Source organism: Phyllostomus discolor, chromosome 12, assembly GCF_004126475.2.
Source record: "Phyllostomus discolor isolate MPI-MPIP mPhyDis1 chromosome 12, mPhyDis1.pri.v3, whole genome shotgun sequence".
Taxonomy (NCBI): domain Eukaryota; kingdom Metazoa; phylum Chordata; class Mammalia; order Chiroptera; family Phyllostomidae; genus Phyllostomus; species Phyllostomus discolor.
In genome coordinates this window covers 1,513,110-1,539,664 of record NC_040914.2, presented here as the reverse complement: position 1 = coordinate 1,539,664, position 26,555 = coordinate 1,513,110, and the positions used below count along the sequence as shown (strand labels likewise).

General features: G+C 46.3%; 2 protein-coding genes across 2 annotated transcripts in view; one reads left to right on the top strand and one right to left on the bottom strand.

Moving 5' to 3' along the window:
- Positions 1 to 318: 318 nt before the first annotated feature.
- THAP8 (THAP domain containing 8) lies at positions 319 to 11,142 on the bottom strand. Its single transcript, XM_036012760.1, is given in 8 exon segments — positions 319 to 679; positions 966 to 989; positions 1,618 to 1,786; positions 1,789 to 1,886; positions 2,067 to 2,143; positions 2,242 to 2,382; positions 10,351 to 10,611; positions 11,030 to 11,142. Coding segments are annotated over 8 exon segments (1,101 nt in total). The 3' UTR covers positions 319 to 461.
- Positions 10,567 to 26,555, top strand: part of WDR62 (WD repeat domain 62) — a 43,402-nt gene continuing 27,413 nt past the window's right edge. The window contains 15 exon segments of the mRNA XM_028530209.2: positions 10,567 to 11,234; positions 11,237 to 11,283; positions 11,285 to 11,317; positions 14,476 to 14,567; positions 15,712 to 15,728; positions 15,731 to 15,773; positions 19,287 to 19,347; positions 19,577 to 19,750; positions 20,581 to 20,602; positions 20,605 to 20,739; positions 21,144 to 21,325; positions 23,048 to 23,072; positions 23,075 to 23,133; positions 23,135 to 23,208; positions 25,484 to 25,673. Coding sequence (XP_028386010.2) covers positions 11,141 to 11,234; positions 11,237 to 11,283; positions 11,285 to 11,317; positions 14,476 to 14,567; positions 15,712 to 15,728; positions 15,731 to 15,773; positions 19,287 to 19,347; positions 19,577 to 19,750; positions 20,581 to 20,602; positions 20,605 to 20,739; positions 21,144 to 21,325; positions 23,048 to 23,072; positions 23,075 to 23,133; positions 23,135 to 23,208; positions 25,484 to 25,673 — 1,248 coding nt within the window. The 5' untranslated portion in view covers positions 10,567 to 11,140.

Sequence of the window (26,555 nt, the reverse complement as noted above, 5' to 3'; positions counted from 1 at the left end):
TCCAGGGCTTCTCATCATCCAGGTCTCTACTCAAACGTTGTCTCTTTAGAGATTTTCTTCTCCAACACCACTCCCTGCCCCTGTTCCATTACATTTCCATACATTCTTAATGCACTTATCATAATCTAAAATTATGTTGTTTATTATGTTACTAGTTCATTTTCTACTCAAGCAGAATGTAAGTACCATGAAGGCAGGACTTTGTCTGCTGTGTTCCAGCTCAGCACCAGTCTTGGCAAGGGATTTGAGAGGCTCTTCAGAAGCAGGTACAATTGTCTCCAAACAAAACAAACCTTGTTCTGTTTTGAAGTTGTTTTACTGACTGCAAAGATTTGAGCTGAAGGCAGCAGGTACATGGTACCCAAGAGAGTCAGGGCTGATGGGAGTCTTGGGCCCAACTTGGCCCTAAGGTTTAATGGGACCCTAGGAGGGTGGGAGCTGGGCCTTTGAGAGAGGCACTGTTATGTCCAACCAAGGATGGGTAGTGGGGATGGACCAAGTCTCTTCCTCTGTCTTCTGTCATCTGTCCAGTAACATCTTTCCTGGTCCCTAGCACGGGGGGTCTGAGTGTCCAAGAGCTCAGGCTTGACATGCAATGTGGGAAGTACAGGACCTTGGGCAAGGACCACAGGTATGTCAGGCTCTCCACAGATGATGGTGAAAGCCTGGGATTCCTTAGATCCAGAGAAAAGAAGTGGTAGAGATGGAGAACACAGGGGAGTGAGGAAATTATGGGGAACAGGGAGGCCCAGGTAGGAGGTGGGTTTCAGGAAAAGGAGAGTAATATAGGCAGAGAGAGAGAGATGGGGAAGCAGGGAAGCAGATGTGAGAACCAGGGAGAGATTCATGGGGAATAAAGAAGTATGGGGAAGCAGAGAAAGAGATGTGAGGTGACACAGTCATGGAAAGATAGATATGGGGGATAGGAGAAATGTAGGGGCAGGGAGATAGGGACATAAATATGAGAGACACAGTCCTGGCTGATGTGGCTCAGTGGACTGAGTGCCGGCCTGCAAACTGAAAGGTCACCAATTCGATTCCCAGTCAAGGCACATGCCTGGGTTGTGGGCCAGGTCCCCAGTTGGGGGCATGTAAGAGGCAACCACACATTGATGTTTCTCTCCCTCTCTTTCTCCCTCCCTTCCTGTCTCTAAAAATAAATGAATAAAACCTTTTTTTAAAAAAGAAAGGGTCTTAGATAGGGTATGGGGGACTCTAGTAGAGAGGTCACAAACTCAAGCTCTATAGGGGCCAGACAGGGACACTCCAACAGGAGCTAACAGGAGACACCTGGTTTGAATCTTGGCTCTGCAAGATATTGGTGTTTGACTTTGGACAAATTACTGTGTCATTCTGTGCCTCAGTTTTTTCATCTGGAAAATGGGGACAAGTATAAAAATCATAGTGAGTTTTCTGTAAGTTATTAACTCTGTGTCTGGCAGAGAGTAAGGGCTTAAACATTAATAAGTGGAACAGCCACTACTTTGCCAGATTGATTTTTTTCCCCCAAGAAAAGCCCAAAATTTGAAAACATGGGTAGAATGTTCTGATTTTTAAATATTGGGCTCTAGCTTAAACAAAAACTCATGCTGTGTGGGCCAGGCAGGTCCCACTCACCCTTTGCAGCAAGCTTTGCCTGTGCAGCTCTGCCAGTTGCCTGGTGTTGTTCTTGGCACTGCTGCAGCCTCTGCACCTTCTAAAGTAGTGCCCCCAGTGCTGAGCCCAGCTCAGCCCACAGGTATTAGGAGGGGACTCCAGGGTGAAACCCTGGAGCCAGCAAAACACTTTGGGTGAAGGAGGTGTCAGGAACAGGGTGGCTGCATCCTCAGAGACTCCTGATGCTGGCCCCAGCACCACCAGGTGTTCAGGGACATAAGCCAGGATGGCTGAGCCAGGAGACAGGGATGTGGCCTCCTATGGAGGCACAGTTGGCTTCTGGTTGCTTTGGGAACTCCACTGCCTCTGGGAGACAAGGTATGAGGGGGTACATCTGGGTGGGGCTCCAAAGGGGCTTTCTTCAGGAAGGGACTGTGGGTTGGGGGCTTCAGACTCTAAGGGAGACTTACCTCGGGTAAGTCCAAATGTTAGGGAAGAATTTCCTTCATGAGGGAGGGCTAAGAGTGAGGCTCCAGGAGGTACTTCCCTAAAGACAAGACTCCACATGTTACTTCTCAAGGGGGGAAGGCAGGTGTGGAAGGGGTGGGTGGTCAGCCTCCAGCAGTGGGACCACCCTGTGCTCACCTTGGCAGATGGTGCCCAGAGAAGATGGAGGGCACAGAATCTGGCTGCGGGTAGCACACACCCCAGTGCCACTGGAAGCAGGAAGGTGTGAAGTGCTCATTGCACAGGTGCTGATGACCCATGCACTGCAGCCAGGCCATCCTTTACTGGGAACCTGCCAGGTGGTGGAGTCAATGATATCAGGTCCAACCCCACCCCTCCTTGTGAACACTCACACCCAGAGGTCCTTGGGCTCCAAAGCCCTGTACCCAGCCCCGCCAGGATCTCTTTGCCTCCTACCTATATATTGCATTTTTCCACTCCACCTTTTAAACTCTCAGCATCAACCTGCCTATTCCACCTCCCCTACCCCTCCCATCTAGCCTCCATCCTCTAGAGCTGAGTTTTTGCCTCCTTCCAGGTCTTCCTGCCCACTTCATGGGGTGGGGGTGGTTATAGATTAAAAGAGATTTGAGAAACATCAACCCAAATGCAGGATATGGACCTTGCTATGCAACAGATCACTCTGTAAAAAAACATTTTTTTAATAATTTTACATATTTACTTTTAGAGAGGGGGGAAGGGAGAGAGAAAGAGAAGTAGAGAAACATCATGTGAGGGAAACATGTATCGATTGCCTCTCACATGTCCACAACTGGGGACCTGGCCTGCAACCCAGGCATGTGTCCTGACTGGGAATCAAACCAAAGACCCTTTGGTTCACAGGCTGGCACTCAGTCCACTGAGCCACGCCAGCCAGGGCTAAACAGTTTTTAAACAACAACAAAACAATCTGATTAAATATAGGCAAAGAACTAGAATAAACACATCTCCAAAGAACGATATGCCAAATGGCTAACTAGCATATAAAAAGATGTGCAACATCACTATTAGGACAATGCCAATCAAAACCGCCAGATACAACCTCATAACCATTAGAATGGTTACTATTAAAAAAAACAAACAAACAACTTCTGGCCAAGAAGGAGGCATAGGTAGATACACTTTGCCTGTTCACACAACCAAAGGACAACAACAAATTTAAAAACAAAAAATAGTGAGGACTGCCAGATAATCGAACTGTATGGAAGTCCGACAACCAAAGAGTTAAAGAAAACATTCATTCAGGACAGGTAAGAGGGGCAGAGATGGGCAAGCCAGGGTGGAGAGGACTCGTAGCAAGGCAGTGGCCAGAGAACCAGGCTAGGTGGGTGGCTGGTGGAGTGGGTAGTCCTACATTTTCGTACAGATAAACCGGGAGGAACAACTGAGGAGCAAGACAGACCATGAAACCCAGGGCTCCAGTGCAGAGAATAAAGCCTCAAAACCTCTCACTGAAAAACCTGTGGGGTTGCAGCAGCAGGAGAAAACTCCCAGCCTCACAGCAGAGTCCATTGGAGAGACCTACAGGGTCCTAAAACATACATAAAACCACCCACCTGGGAATCAGCACCAGAAGGCCCAATTTGCTTGTGGGTAGCGGAGGCGGGGGAGTGACTGAAAGCCAGCTGAGAGCCAAGAAAACTGCATTGTTCCCTCTCAGACCCCTCCCTCACACAGAGTACCACCACACAGGGAGGTGGGTTGCCCCACCCTGGTGAATACCTAAGGTTCCACCCCTTACCAAGTAACAAGCATGCCAAGACCCCCCCCCCCAAAAAAAAAGGCCCAAATGAAAGAACAGATCAAAGCTCCAGAAAAAATGCAATTAAGTGACAAAGAGATAGCCACCTATCAGATGCAGGGTTCAAAACACTACTAATCAGGATGCTCACAGAAATGGTTGAGCATAGTCGCAAAATAAAGGGGAAAGTGAAGGCCATGCAAAGTAAAATAAAGGAAAATGTACAGGGAACCTACAGTGATGGGAAGGAAACCGGGACTCAAATCAATGGTTTGGAGCAGAAGGAAGAAATAAACATTCAACCAGAACGGTATGAAGAAAAAAGAATTAAAAAAAAAAATGAGGAGAGGCTTAGGAACCTCAGGACAACTTTAACATTCCAACATCCAAATCATAGGGGTGCTGGAAGGAGAAGAGGGAAGAGCAAGAAACTGAAAATTTATTTGAAACATAATGAAGGAGAACTTCCCCAATCTGACAAGGAAAATAGACTTCCAGGAAGCTCAGGAAGCTCAGAGAATCCAGGAAAGTTTGAACCAAGGAAGCATACAGCAAGGCACATCATAATTACATTACCCAAGATTAAAAAATAAGGAGAGAATCTTAAAAGCAGCGAAAGAAAAAGAGACAATTACTTACAAAGAAGTGCCCAGTAAGACTGTCAGCTGGTTTCTCAAAAGAAACCTTATAGGAAAGAAGGAACTAGAAAGAAGTATTCAAAGTCATGAAAGGAAAGGACCTATGTCCCAGATTACTCTCTGCAGCAAAGCTATCATTTTGAATGGAAGGGCAGATAAAGTGCTTTCCAGATAAAGTCAAATTAGAGGTTGTTATCGCCAAACTCTTATTATATGAAATGTTAAAGGGAGTTATCTAAGAAAAAGAAGACAAAAAATACAAACAGCAAAATGACAACAAACTCACAACTATGAACAACTGAACCTAAAAATAACAAAAACAAAAACAAAATAAGCAAACAATTAGAATAGGAACAGATTCATCAAAATAGAGACCAAATGGTGGGTTATCAGCAGGGAAGGGGAGGGGGGAAATGGGCGAAAAGGTACAGGGAATAAGAGCATAAATGATAGGTACACAATAGACAGTGGGAGGTTAAGAATAGTATGTTGAAATGGAGAAGCCAAAGATGTTTCTCTCCCTCTCTCTTCTCTCCCTTCCCCTCTCTCTAAAAAGTAAATTAATTAAATCTTTTTTTTTAAGGGAAGGAGAAAGAGGAGGGAAATATCAATGTGTGGTTACCTCTCACGTGCCCCAACAGGAACCTGGCCTGCAACCCAGGCATGTGTCCTGACTGGGAATTAACCATGACTCTTTGGTTTGAAGCCCATGCTCAATCCACTGAGCTACACCAGGCAGGCCTAATTAAATCTTTTTTTAAAACAGAAAATAACAAGCGTTTGTAAGGATGTACAGAAAGTGGAGCCCTGTGCACTGTTGTGGGAATGTAAAATGGAACAGCCTTTATGAAATAGTATGGCAGTTCTTAAATTAAACTACAGTTCCCATAGGATCCATCAATTCCACTTCCTGATATAGGCCCAAAAGAATTAAAACCAGGTTCCCATAGAGATATTTGCACACTCATGTTCATAACAGTTTTATATGCAATAGCCAAAATGTAGAAGAAACTCAAGTATCCATCAAACATATGTGTGGATTAGCAAAATGTGGTGTATACATACAATTAAATACCATTCAGCTTTAAAAAGAAAATTGACATAATATGAATGAACCTTGAAGGCATTATGGTAAGTGAAATTAGCCAGCTACACACACAAACATAGATACTGTGTGATTCCATTTACATGAAGTATATAGAATAGTTAGATCATGGAAACAGAAGTAAAAATGGTTGTTGCCAGGGACTGGGGGAGAAGCAGAGAAACTGAGAGCTGTTTAATGGTACAGAGTTTTGGTTTGCAAGATAACAAAGTTCAGAAGATTGGTTGCATGACAATTTTAATATACTTATTACTACTGAACTGTACACTTAAAAATGGTTAAGATAGTAAGATTTTATGGTGTGTATATTTTACCATGACTAAAAGTTAAAATAAAAAAATGTTTTTAAATGAACTAAATAAAAGCTTTTCAGTCGGAGAATGGGGATTGTCTGACAAGGCACCCTCTAGAGGTGCCCCTCACACTTCTGTGTCCTAGTGCCACTTTCCCCCAACATCTGTAAAGTAATACACTCTCTGTTTAGACCTGGGCTCAAGGCTATACACTATAAAGACCTTATTTTCCAGCTTCAATTGCAGTCAGGGGTGGCCACATGATCATGTTCTGGCCACTTTGTCCTGTAGCTGCTGCCAGAAACTGTGAAACATCACACATTTATATCAAGCTGCTAAATTTTGGGATAGTTTGTTCGTAGTATAACTGTTACACTCAGTCATCCACATCCCACCTTCACAATGTCTTCCATATTTGTGACATTATTTACTGAATATTTTTCTTAAAATTCATCAACTTGAAACATTAATCAAAGATATCTTTGACTAACTTTACACAAAGTTGCAAATGGAAACCAGTATCAATCCCACAAATAGAAGTGAACTCGTAACAAACACTGAATACCTTTACTTGCTGAGGCCTGTGAGGCCTGCTCTCTGTAAAAAGGAAGATAAGGAGCTCTAGCCAGGTGGCTCAGCTGGTGAAGCATTGCATACACCAAAAGTTTGTGGGTTCTGTCCCAGGCAGTGCAACGCCTAGGTTGTGGGGTGCATATGGGATGGAATGATCAATGTTCTCATATTGATGTTTCTCTCTCTCTCTCTTCTCTCTATCTCTCCCCCTCTCCAATTCCTTCCTCTCTCTGAAGTCAATAAATATATTCTCGAGTAAGATTTTTTTAAAAAGGAAGAGTAAGGAATGTTAGAGAGTGGGGAACAATAATCTAGAGGACAGGGTAAATTACTCAGCCACATGTCCACAAAAGAGTACTATGTAGCTCTAGAACAAACGTGGAGGCACTGTAGGAACTGACATGCAATTGCCAGGCATATAGTGACTAAAGCAAGTTTCCAAATAGAGTATGTCATCTTTTAGTTACTGTGGTAAGCTGAATAATGGTCTCCAAAAGATGTCTATGTCCCTGGAACCTGTGAATTACATTTCATGACAAAAGATGTGATGAAGTTAAGGATCTTGAGATGGGAAAATTATCCCAGATCATCCAGATTGGCCTTAAATGTAATACCACAACTAAAAAAGGAGAAAGTGATGCAGCCATGGAGGCAGAGATTGGAGTAATGTGGCCACAAGCCAAGGAATGCCTATGGACAACAGGAACTGGAAGGAAATGGAACAGATTCTTCTTTAGAGCTTCCCAGGGAACGCAGCACTGTCAACACTTTGATTTTGGCTCAGTAAAACCAATATGGACCATGAGACAAAAATTCCTGTTGTCCTAAGCCAACAAGTTTGTTATAGCAGTCACAGGAAACTAGTACAGTAATAAGGGGGGAAATATGAACATATATTCAGATTTGCTTGTATTTGCATAAAGAAATACTGGGAAGAACAAATGAAAAACTAAGAGGCCACCGGTGGGGAGGAGGTGGATGGGATGGACAGAGGTGGGGATGAAAGCAAGACTTTTCAGGCAAAAGGCAGAAAGAGAGGGGAAGCGGGGCAGGGTGGCAGCTGGTGAAAGAGGGCAGAGGGCTGACTCAGAGAAGAGATGAGGCACCCCAAAACCAGAACCTCAGGGCCCACAGCCAGGAATTCTGTCTTCTGCAGTCCCTTCAGCCTTGGGCTGGGATCCAATGCTCTCACCAGCCTCATTCTGGACACACATAGGAAATTCAGTGTAGCAGCACTTCCCAGCCCCTATTCTGGGGCAAAGACAACTCCATTATCTACTCTCATCTTTCCTACTAACAAAACTCTAACTTTATTTGAGGCCATAATATGCCACGCTAAAACCCTGTTTCTGGCATTCCTTTGCAGCTGTGTGATGACAACTAAGTTCTGGTCAATGAATACTTTTGTGTTGTGTGAGATATCTGGGATGGTACCTAAATGCAAAAAGGTTCTCAAGTGGAATCAGAGCATCTTGAGGGGCAAAGGGGATACTGAATACAATTAAAAAAAAAAACTCTTCTAATTTGGTCTTGTTCGCATTTTCTTTGTTCCTCTGAATGGCAACCTTTATGATGGGCAATAGCCCTCTCTAAAAAATGTACTTTAAATGAACAGCCAGTGTCCTTCTTTTTTTTTGTAGAATACTTTCATCTTGTTGGTCTTATCTAGAGCATGGAGTAACATACACTGCTAGCTTTTCTTTTCTTCTTTACTAACTCAAAATTTCTTCAGGGCTGTTAAATGCCCAGCTGAAAGACTACATTCCTGCCCTGGCTGGTATGGCTCAGTCGATTGAGTGCAGGCCTGCAAACCAAATGGTTACTGGTTCAGTTCCCAGTCATGGCACATGCCTGGGTTGCAGGCCATGTCCCGAGTGGAGGGTGTGAGAGAGGCAACCGCACACTGATGTTTCTCTCCCTCTCTTTTCTCCTTCCCTTCTCCTCTGGAAATAAATGAATAAAATCTTAAAAACAAACAAACACTACAGTTCCCAGCCTCCTTTGCAATTGGGGGCAACCAATGACAACCCAACATTGGGAGAAGTTTCTGAGAAGACTTTGTAAAGAGGGCTGACTTAGTTTAGACCTGGGTCCTTTGTGGTCTTCCTCCTTTCCTTTTCTTCCTGCTGGGAATGTTAGGGCATGATGGCTGGGCACTGGCAGCCCTCTTGGATGAAGCTATTTGCTAAGGATGACAGAGCAGAAGGATAGGCCCTTCATCACTGACAGTTGTGGAAGCTTCCACACCAGTGCTAGTCAGCCAACCTCTGTACTTGTTTTATATGAGAAAAATAAAACTCTGAAGTAGACTGTATTATTGCTCAAAATATTTGCTGCCCCTTCACTACATGAAAATTACACATCTCCTACTCCCTCCACCTGAGGCTTGCCATAGATTTGTTTTGGCTAAAGCAGTGAAATGACATGAGCCACTTCTAAATATTCAATTTAGCAGGGTGATGCTCCCCACTATCTCTTTCCCCCCTCCCAGAAGACCAGCAATATTCCATACAGGGGGTGATTCCTTCATCCTGAGGTCCTCAATTGAGATAGAATAGGGCCATGAACGCCCTGCAAAGAACATAGTGTGAGCAAGAAATGAACTTTCTTGTAATAAGGCATTGAGGCTTTGAGTTGCTTACTGCAACATAACCATGATGCTCCCTACACACCCCATGATTTGTTTAAGCCATTATTATTTCAGGATTTTGTCACTGCCAACCAGATGAATTTCCTAACTGAACCCCTACTGCATTAGAGATGACTGCCATTTGTTCCTGAAGGCACCTAAAACAGAACTAATGTTTTTTCTTTGGCTGCTGGGCAGGCTTTTAAGTTATACCCTGGCAGTCACTTCCCTGGTTATGTTCCATCTTGTTCCTACTTAGCATCCATGCCCTCTCCTGAGTCCCCTTTAGAAACTGCTTCCTCACCAACCTGCTCCTCACCCAACTCTTAGCTAAGGACTTCGGCAAATACTGGACTCAGGATGGACCTTGAGGTGGAAATAGACTAGTCTGTGAGAGAACAGCCTGGCAGCCACTAGTGGGACTTACACAACACAGACATAACCTGGTTTTTATACTCACCTGGCTGCTAGTATACTTGTTGTTCTCATTATATATGTTGAAACACTTGGAAAAGGGCCGGCATACAGTAAGTTACTGTTGCTGTATAGGAGGCCAAGAGTGGAAGCAGGGAGAGCAGCAAGTAGCTACCCACACCACATGTCTTGGTGAGGGATGATGGCATGGTCCTGGCTGGGTAGCTTGGTTGGCTGGAGTGTCATTCTGATGCACCAAGGTTGTGGGTTTGAGCCCATGTCAGGGCACATAGAAGGAGTGGACCAATGAACGCATAAATAAATGGAACAGCAGGTGGATAGTTTCTGAGAGAGAGAGAGAGAAAGAGAGATGGCTGATGGCTGGCTGGACTACACTGTGACAGAAGTGGTCAGACTGGGAATGTGGACTTTTTAAAAATTTCTTACTAGTTTAGTTAGGATTTCTCTATTTGCATCTGTAAAAAAAAAATGCCAATGTGTTAGAGTTTCTGATGTGATTGGTTGCAGGATGGTTATGTGTTTGGGGGGGCAGAGTCAAAGGATGGGTTAATAAACAAGATTGGGGGCAATGGTATTAAAGAAAAGAAAGGATTATGGATGATGCCCAGATTATGTATTTAGTTCTTCAGTTTTGACCCCTTGCTTATCCATGAGCTGTCAGGGGCAAGAACAAGATATGTCAGGCTCCTTTGTGTCCAGCAGGGTCAGAAAGAGAATAATGTCTCTTCACCCTGCTAATCCCATTTCTAGAGACGGCAAACTGGACCAGGTGCCGAGAAAGGCATTGACTTTCGGTCCGTCCCCTGCAAGTCCCATCCCATTATTGTGATGACTTGTAGAACCTCACAGAGCGGTTGTCGGTTCCCAGTAGGCCGGCCGTGCTGGAGCAGTTTGGAGCCGCGGGAGTACTTTGGTCGTAGCTGTCCAGCCCCAGAGAGGTTTCCCTGTCTGCGCCGGAGTTTTGTGGTCTCCGGAAGCCGCCAAAGCCCACCCCGCCCGCCCCGCCCGCGCGCCTCCAGCCTTCTGTGAGGGACTGGAACGCCTCCTCACGTGCCTCGGTAGGGAGGAGAGCGCCTGCGTTCTGTTTTGCCCAGCTGGGTTAACCACAGCTACGCCCTGGTCACAGGGGAAATGCAGTATGTCTGCTGTCAGTCACCTCAACCTTATCACAGGGTCCGGCAGAGATGGAGTCACCGAGTTTCAGAGCCTGTGTCAACCCGTTGGTCTGTTTTCGGCTCCACCCTAGGGTACTCCGGGAGACTGCCACTGAGTTGCTAGTTGCTCTGGGGTGGCAGCAGGAAGCGAGAGTGAGGCGACTTTGGTCTTGGCCACGTAAAAGTTAAAACCAGTATGTTTCAGTGATTGATGAAACGCAGATTGGATATAAAGCGCCACCATTTCTTGAACCTAGCTGGTAGTTCCACCCGGCCAAGCACTCCGCTCCACCTCTTAACCCTCATTGGTCAAAAGCGCCGTCCCGCAGCTCTGAGATTGGCCACAACCAGCAGCTACCGCATCCAATGGGTGGTGGCGCCAGCTTTCCCGCGGCGGTTCGTTATTTGGTAGCGTCGTGGCGGCGGAGGCGGTTGAAGTGTGAAACGGCCACCTGGCGCCAGTGAGAGCATGGCGGCCTTGGGGCCTGGAGGCTGTGTGCGGAACGACGCAGTCGAGAAGCTGCCAGCTATCATGGCGGGAATTCCAGCGCGGAGGGACCAGCCTTCCCGCCCCCCGCTCCCACGCTCTGCCTCCGTCGGCGGCCGCGACTTCCCTGCAGCGCCTGAGGATGCAGTGCAGAACCGGGTGAGGAGCTGTCTACCCTTTCCTGGCCAGGTCCTTCCCTTAGATCTTTTGTCCCGCCTATCAGCTTTTGGCTTTAGCGCTCTGGCCCGGTAGCTCCCCTAAGCCCCGCCCTGTAGCCAGGGCTCCTTCCACTTTCCTGTCTCCCTCCTCTCTCAGGTACTGCGTGTCATTCCTAGCCCCACCTCTCAAACCCTGGCCCCACCCTCAATCCCTGGGGGTATTCCTGGGTTCCGCCCTGGTTCTGCTTTCCTGCCTGTGTACCCCTTCAGGTCTTTAGACGTCTCCCAGGGCCCTTCCGCTTTTGTTGATCTCGCCCCGGCTTTACCTTTAGGGTCCGGACCCTTACCTGCCCCAACTCTCTCTTAGTTCCTGCCTTCTCCTTTCACCCCCCTGCGTCTCTTTCCTTCTCCCTTACCAAGGTGGAATTCTTATTCCTTATCGCCAACCCAAATTATGGAGAGGGTGTGAGTAATTGTAAAATCTCAGCAGCGCTGCGTAGGGGGAGGGCTTAGAAAAGTCCTGAGACAACAGAGACAAAGGAGATGATTTTAGAGCGAGTGGAAGAAATTCCATTACCACAGCAGCTATTTTAAAAATTGTTCTCCAACTCCCTGAGCCCCAAAGTATGTTTTTTATAAAATAGAGATAATAACCATGCCATGGAGTTGCAGTGAGATGAAATGAAATTGTGAGTATGACCTGCTTGACACAGAGTCCGACAAAAGATGGATACATGGTAGCTGCTTGTGGATTCCTTCTGCATTTTGATTATATCACACCCACTCCTGACTGGGAGGCCCTGGGCAAGTGGCCCCTGTCCACCTCTTTGCCATAGCTCCCTCACCCTCTTTCTGAAAAAGGTTAAGTGAGGATTAAAAAAATATTTTTTAAAAAAGGTTGAGTCTCACTGTCCTGCTGTCTCCTGAGCTGCCCAAGCTCTTTCCCACTTCCTAGCCTTTGCCTTTGGTGAGTCCTTTGTGCTGTTTGCCTCAGTCTACCTGGCTGGCTCCTCATCCCTCGTCTTATCCTGATCGTCTCTACCATAGAGGCCTTGAACTCCAGCCTAAAACAAACATCCACCTTAATCTCCCATCCAGCTCCCTATACTTCATAGCCTTTTATGTTGTATGTTTCTGAGTGTCTTGTCAGACTCTAAACTTTCTATAATGTAGGGGAATAACGATGGCAATTTCAGAGAAGCAGTATAGCAAGGTGGATAAGAGCACAACCTCTGCACCTAGGCTGCCTGGGTGTAAATCTTAAACTATTCTTCCTGTTATGAACTTTTCTGTACCTCAATTTCCTCATCTGTAAAATGAGGATAATAGTATAAATATTCCCTTATAGAGTATTTGTGAGGATTGAGTGAGCTCACATATCTTAAGCACTTAGAACAACACCTGGTACCTTGCAAATACTCTTATTAGTAACATAATCATACTGTTATGATTGTGTATTTTAGGTTATCGGTATTATTTATTTATTTTCCTTGTTTGGTGGTGCAGAGTCCACCTGGCTTGCAAAAGACCTAGTCTAAAAATGATCAGTTATACTAATGCCCAGTAGTACTGATTGACATATAAAAACATGAGTGCCGTTGCCTGGTTGCTTGGGTTAAAGTCCTGGCACTGCTCTTTGTTGGATAGAAAACCCCTCTGGGCCTCTGTTCCTCGTCTGTAAGATGAAGATGATGTGGAGTGACCAAAGCACAGGGTTATTATTAAATAAGTCAATACAATGATAGGTATTTGAATAGTGCCATCTCCAGGTTAATGCTCAATAAATGTTAGCTATTATTGTCCCATATTTGCCTTGCATTTCTGAGGCTAGGTATTTGCTTGAGAATGTTTTACTTTATAATAATTAGAAACTAGCCTGGCCAGAGGTGGCTCATTTGCTTGGGCATCAGCCTGCAAACCCAAAGGTCACCAGTTTGATTCCAGGTCAAGGCACATGCCTGGGTTGCAGGGTTTGGTCCCCAGTCAGTGTGTGTATGGATGGCAGCCGATTGATGTTTCTCATCCACATCAATGTTTCTCTTCCTTTCTTTCTCCCTTCGCCTCTCTCTAAAATAAAAGATTAAGACAAAGAAGAAAATTTAATAATTAGAAACTAGTCTATTCAAAATATGAAAGTATTGCAATTCTGTGAGTCCATACTCTAAACTGTTTGATCAACCATGATGGAGACTGGTGCATTTAACTTACTTTGCTTAGAGAGTTTTTCAATTTAAATGTGACCGTTCACTTCTTTCTTTACTTGTTGAAACCACTAGACTATAAATTTGATGAGGGAATGGAGAGTGTCCACTTTTGCTCACTGCTGTGTCTCTTCCCCTGCAGGGCCCAAAGTGCTGGCTTTGGAGCCAGACTAACTGGGTTTGTATCCCCACCTTGCCACTCTGCTGGTGTGGGACCTTGGACCTCAATGTCCTCATCTGTAAAAGGAGGCTGATAATAGTACCTTTTTCTTTAGGTTGATGTGGAGTTTCAATTCTTTCATCCACACAAAATACTTAGAAATTTATTCAAAGGTCACCTTCTCAGTGAGGCCTTCTCCACCTTCCCCTGTGCTTCTAATTTCCTTCCCTGCGTGCCCTTCCTCCCTCCCTCCCTCCCTTCCTTCCTTCCTTCCTTCCTCTCAACCAAGGGTATGTTTATTGATTGATTTTAGAGAGAGAGGAAAGGAGAGAGAGAGAGACATTGATGTGAGATCAAAACATTGATTGGTTGCTTACCATATGTGTCCTGCCTGGAGATCCAACCTGCAAGCTTTTGGTGTATAGGATGATGCTCCAACCGTCTGAGCCATCCACCAGGGCTGCTTTGTTCTTTATTGCTCTTATCATCACCTTGTATCTATTTTGCAATTTTTTTCTGTTTATTTTTTTCTTGGAATGTTCTCCATCCCATGACCACCAGAATGTGAGCTCCAGAAGGGAATGGATTTTTGTCTGTTTTCCTCACCATTCTATGTCTTTCACCAGGCACTGTGTATTTGTCGTAAGACTGTTGAGGAAAACAAGGGCTAGCTGGTGGTAGATGACTATAGAAGTTTGGTGACTGTGTTCAATATAACAGGAACAAAATGAGTTCCTGTTATATGCCACATGGGGCCTGCTAGGGCAGGTGCTTTTGACTTGAGCCTTTTCCCTGCAGGTGTCATTGGAGAAGGTGCTTGGCATCACAGCCCAGAACAGCAATGGCCTAACCTGTGATCCCAGCACAGGCCATGTGGCCTACCTAGCAGGGTGAGTGAGTGGCTGGGCCTCAGCTTTTCCATCTGTAGAATGCAGATAATAGAGTGTAGAATGCTGCCTATCTTCGTGGGCTGTGGAGAGAATTCCATGGTACTATGAAAGCCATATTGTGACTGCAGGTGGGAGGTGGCAGCGATTATGGGAAAGACAGCTTGGATTCGTGTCCCACCTCTACCATGTGCCCCTCTCTGAGCCTCTTCTTCTGTGTCTATAAAACAGAAATAGTGTACTGAAGGGACATTCTGCCGCTGTTTACTCCAGAAATACTGACCTAGCCTGATACAGTTCTAGGTTCCAAAGGGAAACGCCCTAACCCTTGCAGGGCAGGGCAGACCCATGGTCATTTCTGATGAACAGTATCTGTTATTGAGTTTCAGGGAAGTAAACAGTTCAAGATAGAGGACAACGGCAGGCTCTTGAATCTGACAGATATAGATTCACATCCCCACTCTGTCCCAGACATACTGGGTAGCCATGGGCAAAGGACTTCCCCTCTCTAGCTTCAGTTTCCTCCTCTTTAAAAATGGGACTAAGATTCCTGACCTTACCTGGCAGTTGTAAGGATTTCAAGAGATCATGCACATAAAAATGGGACTAAGATTCCTGACCTTACCTGGCAGTTGTAAGGATTTAAAGAGATCATGCACATAAGAGATCAAGGCCTGGTAGGATAGTTTACCCCAGAGGAAGTGTTTGTTTCTATTTAAGAACATGTTTTTTGTTTTAAGATTTTATTTATTTATTTTTAGGGAGAGAAGGGAGGGAGGGAGAGAGAGAGAGAGAGAGAGAGAGAGAGAGAGAGAGAGAGAAAGAGAGAAACATCAATGTGCGGTTGCTGGGGGTTATGGCCTGCAACCCAGGAATGTACCCTGGTTGGGAATCGAACCTGGGACACTGGTTCCCAGCCCGTGCTCAATCCACTGAGCTACGCCAGCCAGGGCTAGAACATATTTTAATAATAATGTGAAGTGCCCTAGAATTCTTAGCATAGACACCTAGAAAAGGAGGTAAACAGAGAGATTCTTCTGCTCAGAGGGAGCCTTGTTTATCCATGGGCTCTCTTCTGTTGGGAACAGAATATCCCTGGACCTTAATACTCCCCTCAATTTGGGCACATTTTCTTCTTTCTCCCCAGCTGTGTGGTGGTGATTTTGGACCCCAGGAGAACAAGCAGCAGCACATTTTTAATGCTTCCAGGTAAGCTGGGGCCTGAGCATGGGTAGGGGTGGGACCATGGAAATACTCATGGTTGGATGACTCGCTCATTCACTCACCCATCAGTTCAGCAACATTCAACAAGTTTCTCCTCTGTATTAGGTACTGTCCCAGGTGCAGGGGACCCATCAGTGAACAAAAGAGATGAGTATCTCTGCTCTCTGTAGAGCTGACAGTTCATCAGGGGAGACAGACTAAGCCAATTGGTTAGCAAGCTCATTGTGACCACTGCTATGGGGAAATGATGAGGGATGTGTTAGGGCAAATTTATAGGCACAGAGTAGGGGAGAAGCCATATCAGAGGGCTCTGGAAATACTTCTCTGAGGCTGACACCTGTAGGAAGTGAGGGGGTAACCTATATGTGAAGCTGAGGGGAGAATGTTTCAGGCAGAGGGAACAGCAAGGGCAAAGGCCTGGCATTGGTTAAGATTCTTGGCTTGCTTGAGAAGCAGCCAAGGATCCATGTGCCTGGAATGGAGAAGTGGGTGAGGGGAAGATGAGGGTGGAACAGGCAGAAGCCATATCACATGGGCCTTGGGGAGCAGGGATGGATACTGATTGCAAAGAGAAGTACTGCAGGGTATTTATAGACTAGGGATATGCTTTCCATACCCTAGACTTCCAGCACCCTCAATCTCCCTTTCCTCTTTTTCTTTTTACCACAAAATGTACTCCTTTCTCATATGCTATCTAATTTTCTCACTAATGATACTCACTGTCTGTCTGCCTTCTAAAGAGTGAGCTCTCTGAGGGCAGGGACTTTCTCTTAGTGAATTTCTATGTCCCTTTGACCTAGAGCAGTATCTAGCATTTTGCTGGCACTTACTGTTTCATGAATGAATGTGATTTAGAAAGATCCCCCTAGCTTCCAGTTTATTGGGGAAGGCCTTTGGCTCTGGGTAGGCCCAGCCTGGTGCCCAGGGGTCTGCTTTGTAGCTGATTGATCACTGTGTCATCTGGCAGATGGCATGGAAATGGTCCACTCTCAACCATTGATAGGTCTGGCTTAGCAGGTGGTGTGGCCAGAGTAGAGGTTTTCACCCTGGCTGCATTTCAGAGTCACCAGACTGGTCCTCACTCCCAGAGACAGCTTAATCATTGGTCTGTGGTGGGGCCTGGATATTGGCAACCTTAAAACTTTTTATATTGAAATGATTTTAGACTTAAAAATAAGTCTAAACTTCCTTTCACCCAAAACTTCCCAAATATTAACATTTTGCCACATTTGCTTTATCATCCTGTCCATATACATAATAATTTTCTTCTGAATCATTTAAGAGTAAGTTGTAGACATGACATCTTTGTATCTCTAAATACTTTGGCTTGTATTTCCAGAAAAAAAAAAGTGACATGGTCCTTCTACCACAATACATTCAACAATATCAGTAAATTAAAATTGGAACATCACTACCGTCTGCTTCTCATTCAGATTTTACTGTTCATCCCAAAAATATTCTTTATAGCAAAAGGATTCTGTCCAGAATCATGCATTGAATATCATTGTCTCTTCATTCGCCCTCAATCTGAAGCAATTTCTCCATCTTTTCTTAACTTTTGTGACCTTGACACTTTTGAGGATTATAGGCCAAGTATTGTAGAATGTGCTAAACACTTGGGTTTGCCTGACATTTTCTTATATATAGATTCAGGGTCTGCACCTTTGGCAGGAACACTCAGAAGGAGTCTGTGTTCTGCTCAGTACATTCTATCAGGAAGTTCATGATCTCTCATGACTGGTGGTGTTCACTTTGAACTCTTGGTAAAGGTGGTGTCCTCTCAGGGTTCACTGTGAAGCCTCTTTTCCCTTTTGAGATTAGTGAGTATCTTAGCAGGAGCTACTCTGAAACTTTACAGATATTACCCTGTTCTTCACCAAACTTTTACTCACTAGTAGCATGGCTTTGAAATTTTTAAAAATCTCCCAGGGAATTCTGACATTCAGCCAGGACTGAGATCTCTGGCCTAGAGTCCAGGGCTCTGCCCTGTCTGGTAACGTAACCTTGGGGAGGGAACTTCCCTGTGTTGAAGTCTCCTCATCACAAAACTGGCTATGAGAATTCTGACTTCATTGAATATATGTGAAGAATCAGTGTACTGATGCCTATATAACATTTGGTGGAGGGTTGGGCACAAAGTCAAGGCACATGACAGTCAGGTTAGGAGTACCTACAGACAATAGAAACCCACAACAAACATGGTTGAAGCACAAGGGTATGTTCTTCCTGCACATAAGTTTGGAGGTGGGCACCCAGGGGGCTTGTGTCTTTGTGAGCCTTAGGGACCTCACTTCTGTCTTGCGTTCTACCATGCTTATTGTGAGGCTTCTGTTCTTGAAGTTGCCACTTGACTGAAGATGGAGTTCTAGCTGTCATGTCCTTTTTTCAGAAGGGGAACATGTAGGAAGCAGGGCAGAATTATCTTTAAGAAGCTCATCTGGAAACTGCACACAGCACTTCTCATTGGCCAGACTAAGTCATGTAGCCGTACCTGTGTAGCTACAAGAGAGGTGAGGAAATGTACTCTAGCTGGGGACGTTGCCATCCCAGTTAAAATTAGTGTTCTGTCAGTGAGGAAGAAGGGGTGAGTGTCCATTTGGTAGGCAGTTTGCCTTGTCTGCTGGTTTAGGGACAATGGAAAGCCACCAGAGGTTTGAGTTGATGACAATAAATGTTGTAGGAGATTGTGAAAGACTTACTCAAAGGCATTTACTTAGTTATGTGCACACCAGTTAACTCATGTGAGGGAGATGATTACTAGATCGTTGAGGAACAGATTAAAAACAGCCTTAAAAGAGAGAGAAAAAAAACAGTACAGTCTGGGAATAGTGAAACCTACTGCCAAAAAACTTGTAAATTAGTCTGGTCATTCAGTTGTTCAGGCTACCTGGAAATATCAGAAAAAGAAGTTGCTTGTTAATAATGGGCTTTCAAGAATATCTTTTGTAGGGGGGAGAAAACTGTACTTGAACAATGATTAAAATTTAAAAAAATATCTTTTTTTTTTCCAAGAATATCTTGAGCGATTAGCAGTGCAGCACGTGCTGCGGCTGTCTCAGTGTGATGTCTGCCAGGGTCCTCCCTTCAGCACTACCTCCATACTTAGACCAGATCTGTTCCATTTCCTACATCTGAATTTCTCAGGGCTGCAGGGCTGGTGGGTCTTAGGAAGCCCACTGCTGTAGAGGGAAAGGAAGCAGGGTCCCCATTCAGAGTGTCCGCCCCATGTGGGTTTGGAGTTTTAGGGTGGAAGGGTCCTTTACTTTTACAGAACCCCATTTCCCTGTGTTGTTGCCCCCTTCTCCTAGCAGCAGGGGATGCAGGATTGCTGAGCACACAGGCAACACTGGCTCTATAGGAGCTGCTCATGCTCACTTCTCCTTGCCTCTTCCAGGCTTGGGAGTGAAGACTGGGCAGAATTCTGTGAGCACAGCTAGGCTAGGGTCTGGCAGCCAATCTTTAGTAGAATCAGTGATCAACCCATTTCCTTGCCCTCAGGAAATCTCTGAGTTCTCTGGCCTTCTCCCCTGATGGGAAGTACATAGTGACGGAGAGGTGAGTTGTGATCATAATTGAGTAGGTGGGGAGGGGTCTTGGGGTCATTCCTTCTGTCCTTACCAGGCCTGGGAAGTCCCTGAAATAGCTCCTTCCTGGGCCAGAAAAGCCTTGTTGCAGATGGGGGAGGTGGCTTTGGGTACATCCTGGGGCAATGCCAACTTCAGCCCTGCCAGCCCCCCTAGCCTGCCTGGTATAGAACCCAGCAGCAGTAACAGCCCCACCTTCCCTAGAACGGGCAGAGGTCCTACTGTTGCGAATCTGGGGATGTGGAGGAGAAGAGTCAGGTGGCAGAGATGTTGGGCCACAAGTACGGCGTGGCCTGTGTGGCCTTCTCCCCCAATATGAAGCACATTGTGTCCATGGGCTACCAGCATGACATGGTACTCAACGTCTGGGACTGGAAGGTGAGCTGACTGGTGGGTGTGTGGGCTGGAAGCTGGCTGCCAGAGGATCCTGAGTCCCAGGCATTGGAAAAAACTAAAGGAGATAACTTGGTAAAGTGCTCATTCATCCAGCAAATATTTTTTGAGCACCTGATCGCTTTTAGGCACTTATTGAAGGGAATATGACAAGTTCTCAACTAGTGGAATGGACAATTATTTTTCTATTGACCAGCTATGGGTCTATTTCCTGATCTGTGAAATAGATATTGTAGTATCCCGCCTGGCTGAATTGTGAGACTTCAGTGACTTGGTATGGAACACTGTACACTGGAATAGCTGGAGGAGGACTTGGAATCAGCAGAAGTGGGTACCAAGTCCTAGTTCTGTTCATAACTTGCTATGTGACCTTGAACATGTGATATCCCCCACTCTGAGCATGGCAGGGTGGGAGGAGAAGCACCTCCTTTATAGAGCTATTGAGGGATTCTATGAGCTTTGCTGTGAAGGGCTCAGCAGAGCCCAGAGTGAGGGCCCTATCGATGGCAGCCATGAGTGTGTTATCCTTACCTCCCAGCTATGGCTGTCCTCAATACCATGTGCAGGCTGTAGAGCTTAAACTCTAGGGAGAGCTCTGGAACTTACTCTTACATGGGAACATTTCCAAGCCTCAGTCTCCTTTGTAGTGGGAATAAGAGTGCCACATGTAGGTTCTCCCATAAAGTGGCTTACTGGAGGGACCAAGGAAACAGACTTAGAGTCAGAGAGACTGGGCAGGGCTAAGGGCAAAGACTGAGAGCAGTGGTCCAGTGGGGTGGGTGTTGGCATGAACTTTTCTGTAATGATTCTTCCAGAAAGATGTTGTGGTGGCTTCCAACAGGTATCGTGCAGGGTGATCGCCATCTCTTTTTCAGAGGACAGCAGCTATTTTGTCACAGTTGGCAACCGGCATGTGAGGTTCTGGTTCTTAGAAGTGTCCACTGAAGCAAAGGTAAGGTTTTTTCCCTGCCACCGTCACAGAGGCCCGGGGAGTAACTGTCAGGGACAGTGTGGATTCCTGTTTCTCTACCTGAGATATGGGGGCAGTGGTCTCAGACACTGTCTGGCCTCTAAAGGGTCTGGCTTCTGCTCCTGGCCTGCTCTCTAGGTGCTGACTGGCAGGGCCTGCTAGAAAATCTCCCCATCTCATTCCCCTCCCTTGTCCCTGGGGCCAGACCTCATTCCTGGACTGCTGCCTTCTAACCACTCTGCCTGGAAGTGTTTTCCATAGTTTCTTCCCTCCTCCTCCACTTGGAGGAGTTTCTTAGGTTCCTCCTGTTTAATTGTGTTGTTGCTCTGGCCATGAGAGACCCATCATGACATTGCTGGGGTCTAGGCTATGTGGACATTGTCTCATTGTGCCCTGCTATGCCTCCAGGTGACGGGACGGTGCCCCTCCTAGGGCGCTCAGGTATCCTGGGTGAGCTGCACAACAATGTCTTCTGTGGTGTGGCTTGTGGCCGAGGTCAAATGGCAGGCAATACCTTCTGTGTGTCCTACTCGGGTCTTCTCTGCCAGTTCAATGAAAAGAGGGTGCTGGAGAAGTGGATCAATCTGAAGGTACCCAATCTTCTGCTATCAATGGGGGAACCACTCTTTCTGTGACATGGTCCCCTGGGATGCCTCAAGCGTCTTTCTGCCTGGTAGTTGATCACACCAACCCTGCGTTTGACTTCAATTTCTGCTTGTGCGACTCTGGTGAATGACTTTCCCTCTCTGAGCCCAGTGTCCTCCTCTGTAAAAATGGAAACACTGCTGCCTACCTCACAGAGTCCATAAGGGAGTCACATGAGATAATATAGGTAAGGCATTTCACACAGTGCTTGGTACCCTGTGATGGGGTTGTCGGGTAAAAGTTACGATTGCTTTCCTCACTATTTGATTCAGTTCACATTTCTTCACTGAACACTCTTGACTAATAGGACAACTGTGCTTATTATTTTTTTTTTTTTTAAGATTTTATTTATTTATTTTAGGAGGGAACGGAGGGAGAGAGAGAGAGACAGACAGACAGACAGACACATCAATGTGCGGTTGCTGGGGGTTATGGCCTGCAACCCAGGAATGTACCCTGGCTGGGAATTGAACCTGGGACACTTTGGTTCCCAGCCCGCGCTCAATCCACTGAGCTACGCCAGCCAGGGCACAACTGTGCTTTTTAACAATGTAGGTATCATTGAATTAATCATTTTCAGTCAAAAAAGACTAGACCAAAAACATTTTATTATTTATTTTTAGACAGAGGGGAAGGGTGGGAGATAGAGAGGGAGGGAAACATCAATGTGTGCTTGCCTCTCAGACACCCCCACCGGGGACCTGGCCCACAACCCAGGCATGTGCCCTAGACTGGGTATCAAACCAGCAACCCTTGGGTTCGTAGGCTGGACACTCAAGCCACTGAGCCATACCAGCCCGGGCCAAAAACAATATTTAAACTAAAGGATCAGTAAATTGCAGAACCACTTCCCTTCAGGATCTGAGCATTCAAGTCCAAGCTGTCTTCCTATTCTCAGATTTGGATGCCCATTTGGCTGTCACGTCTGTTTTCCCTCCTTTTTTTCTCGTGCTGCTCTTGTGACCAACACACAGCTCATCTTTAGGGTTAATGGCATGGTGTCAGGCATATGGACGAATTCTGAGTCTTTTCTGTCCTTCCTAGTTCTTTTTTTTCTTGTTGGAATCCTCTTCCTGGAACTCCTGCAGCTTTTAAGCATGTCAGAAGCTTTTGACAGGATAGACACGTAGCACCTGAGCAGTTGTCATGAATGACTCATGAATTAAGCCTATAGATTTGGAAAAACTCCTCTAATTCACTGCCCACAGTTCTGGCACTTCTTCCGTCTAGCTACATGTCATGGCCAGTATAGACAGTCCTTCCTATATACAGAAACTTTATTCTATGCTGCTTTGAAGTATAATCTCAATGAAGTTGTGTTTTAAGCAATAGGGAACAACATTTCAGCCCAAATTTAATCCTGTTACTACAAGTGACCTATCTGAAGTCATGGTCTACTGAATAGATATTTTCCACCCACAGCTGAATTCCTCTGTAGGTAGCAATGACGACTCTGTCCTAATCTGTGCCTCTGTCTACCTGCCGGCACATTTCCTTCAATAGTGACCTTACGCTACAAGGTTTCTGATTTCAAAAACCTTAAAATGTACTAGATGGGCTTCTTAGACCCAAGAAACTACAAGGCTGCTGTTCTGTCAGTCCCCGTGTCCCTGACTGGGCCACACGAAGCACAAAGGTCAACATTTGGGTCCCTTTTGCCCCCACAGGTCTCCCTCTCATCCTGCCTCTGTGTCAGCAGGAGCTCATCTTCTGTGGCTGCACCAATGGGATAGTGCGCATCTTCCAGGCCCACAAACCTACACTACCTTGCCAACCTGCCCAAGCCGCACTACCTAGGAGTGGATGTGGCCCAGGGCCTGGAGCCCAGGTACTACCACCACCCGGCAAGGGAGGGGAGAGGGGCCCACCCAGAAATCTGTCTGCTGCTATGCATCCACACTTCTAGATCCATCTACACACTGGCCAGCCCTAGGCAAGGAGCAGGATACAGGTATAATGAGGCAGCAACATTTCTGACACCGTAAAGTCTTCAGTCAGTGAGGGAGCTTGATGATAAACAAGTACACAGATAAGATAATTTCGGATAGTCATAAATGCTCTGCAAAATAAAACAAACTCAGGAAGGAGAGTGGCTGGGGGTTTGGGCTGTATTGTTGGGTGGCCAGGGGAAGCCTCTAGTGAGAAAGAGCCAGCTGTGTGGAGAACTGGGTCCTGACAGCCAAGTAGAAAGGCCTTAAGGGGACAGCACACTGGTCCTGTTGTGTTGCCGGAAAACCTATGGGCTGTGTGGCTAGAGCCCAGTGTGCCAGGGGAGGGGGTGGAGTTGGGGCGGGGGAGAGTTGATGGAGGCTGGTGGGAGGAGCCTGTAGTCTATTCTGGGGGCCATGGGCAGCTACTGGGTGTTTTAGGCGTTGGCATTATGTGATTGGGCTTTGAGCATTAGATCCCTCTGGCTGCCATGTTGAGAGTGGGTGGAAGGGCTGCGCTGTGACATATTTTCCCCGTCTTGTGAGTCATTTTTGGGGGGTGTGGGGAGCTACCTAACCAGGGGGTGCTGGGTGCCTGGGGTGGCCTCTTTGTAGATTGCAGGACACTACCTGCTGAGTGCCTTTTCTAATAGCCGGGGGGGGGGGGGGGGGGCTGTTGGGTGTCTCAAAGGAAAGGGAGGGTAGGTCAGCAACCCACAGACAGTGGTTTGTTGTAGTAGCCAGGCTGCCCATCTCTGCCACCTTCTGCTTCGCTATGGGGCCTCAGGCAAGTCACTGTATCAGCCTGTGCTTCAACCTCTTCCTCTGTAAAACAGAGAACCTACCTCTCATGGAAGTTGTGGGGATGATTCAGTGCAGAAAGTTCTCCGCCTGGCGCACAGTAGGTGCTCAGTAAACTGTAGCCTTTGTAGGGAGGGCCAGGCCAGGGGACAACTCCCCTGCTCCCTTGCACAGAGATTTTTGGTGACGTGTGGTAGAGCCTATGAGAGAGAAAGCCTGAGTGAGATATGTGCCCATTGTCCTTCCATGCTCAGAGAGAGAGGACAGAGCTTGGGTTGGATGAAATGGGGGGAGAAAAATACAACAGGAGTTGAAAATTCAAATGCTCTTGGGGGCCAAGTGGAAGCTGTCACTTTACAACCTCTGCATTAGAAACAAAGCAAAAGAAGACGGAAGAAGGAAAAGTGGAGTTGGAGCGGGACAGATATGATGCAGACACTGGCCCGCAGTGTCTACGGCATCGTGGATGAGACAAGAGAAATTCACACGGACTATCCAGGCCTATGCAGAAAAAGGGACGGCACAGCTACTCTCTCAAAAGGAGATCGCCTTGACCCTTGCCTTGACAGGCATTTATTGGGTTCAATTTGCACACGAATACAGGGTATATACATAAAGCTCATCAATCATTTTCAGGCAGAAATGATTAACCAACAGATAACATTCAAAGAACTCGGAGAGCTTATTCTGAGTCAGGGTCAGATACAGGGCCATCAAACTTTGGGGAACAAACTCACTTCAAGCTTGGACCCTTATCATTTAAACCGAGGGCATTCTTAGCAAAGCAGGTTTCACAGGATTTTATGCATTCTTTCTTAGGCCTGATCACCCTGGGGAAACCGCCCTTTCCAGCACAGGGCCACACCTACCTCCAGCATTGTTTTAGGCTTAGGTCAAGCAGGGGAAGTAAGGCAGCCAAGAGATTAGGAGACTTCTTGCAGACAGAATGGGGACTCAGGCTATGTCAAAGCTGAGGGGCGAGGGTCCATCACCCCCCCTTCTCCATAGCCCTCAAGTCCTTCCCTGAGGGCCCTCTCGTGACCATGCCTTTCTTAGGTCATCCCTCCCTTGAGGAATCTTACCCATCATTGGCTCACTGGTCAGGCACCAGAGGCCAGGCAGGAGGAAATAAAGTGGGCAGAGGCGGTGTTCCTGCCAGGGGGATAAGTTTTGTCTCCTTAATGGCTTCTTGTCCTAAGGTCTTTTTACTCAGCCTTAGCCATGGGGGGGGGGGCGGGCTACAGCTTCTGAAACCAGGCAGGGCGGTTCCCAACACAGATGGACCACCATGGCATTGACTTGAGGTAACTCAAGTGTCTGTTACTACCCACAGTGACACTGATGGTGACTGATGACCTGTTGTTGTCTTGTTAGCTTCCTCTTCTGCAGGAAGGCAGAAGCAGTCTACCCAGATACAGTGGCACTGACCTTTGACCCCACCCACCAGTGGCTGTCCTGCGTGTATAAGGACCACAGCATCTATATCTGGGATGTCAAAGACATCAACAAAGTAGGCAAGATGTGGTCGGAGCTCTTCCACAGCTCCTACGTGTGGAACGTGGAGGTGAGCCCCTCTCTGCCTCCCCAGCCCTTGCTCAGCCCCCATTTGAAGAAAGCTTCTGCAGAGTTTGGGGAACCCATTGGTTAGGCCATTCCTTCAAAATGGACTGCAGCTAAGTGCCAGGTCCTGTTCTAGGTGCTGAGGACACAACTAGGAGGGAAACTGACAAAAGTCCTTCCATCTTCTTTTTAAATATATCTTATTGATTATGCTGTTACAGTTGTCCCGTTTCCCCCCCTTCATTCCCCTCCACCCTGCACACCCTCTCCCACCCACATTCCCCCGCTTTAGTTCATGTCCATGCGTCATAAGTTCTTTAGCTTCTACATTTCCCATACTATTCTTGTCCTCCCCCTGTCTATTTTCTACCTACCGTCTATGCTACTTATTCTCCGTACCTTTCCCTTCTCCTCCTCCCACTCCCCTGTTGCTAACCCTCCATGTGATCTCCATTTCTGTGGTTCTGTTCCTGTTCTAGTTGTTTGCTTAGTTTGCTTTTGTTTTTTGTTTGTTTGTTTGTTTGTTTGTTTCAGGTGTGGTTGTTAATGATTGTGAGTTTGCTGTCATTTTACTATACATGTTTTTTATCATCTTTTTCTTAGATAAGTCCCTTTAACATTTTGTATAATAAGGACTTGGTGATGATGAACTCCTCTAACTTGACCTTATCTGAGAAGCACTTGATCTGCCCTTCCATTCTAAATGATAACTTTGCTGGATAGAGCAATCTTGGATGTGGGTCCTTGCCTTTCATGACTTGGAATACTTCCTTCCAGCCCCTTCTTGCCTGCAAGGTCTCTTTTGAGAAATTAGCTGACAGTCTTATTGGCACTCCTTTATAGGTAATTGTCTCCTTTTCTCTTGCTGCTTTTAAGATCGTCTCTT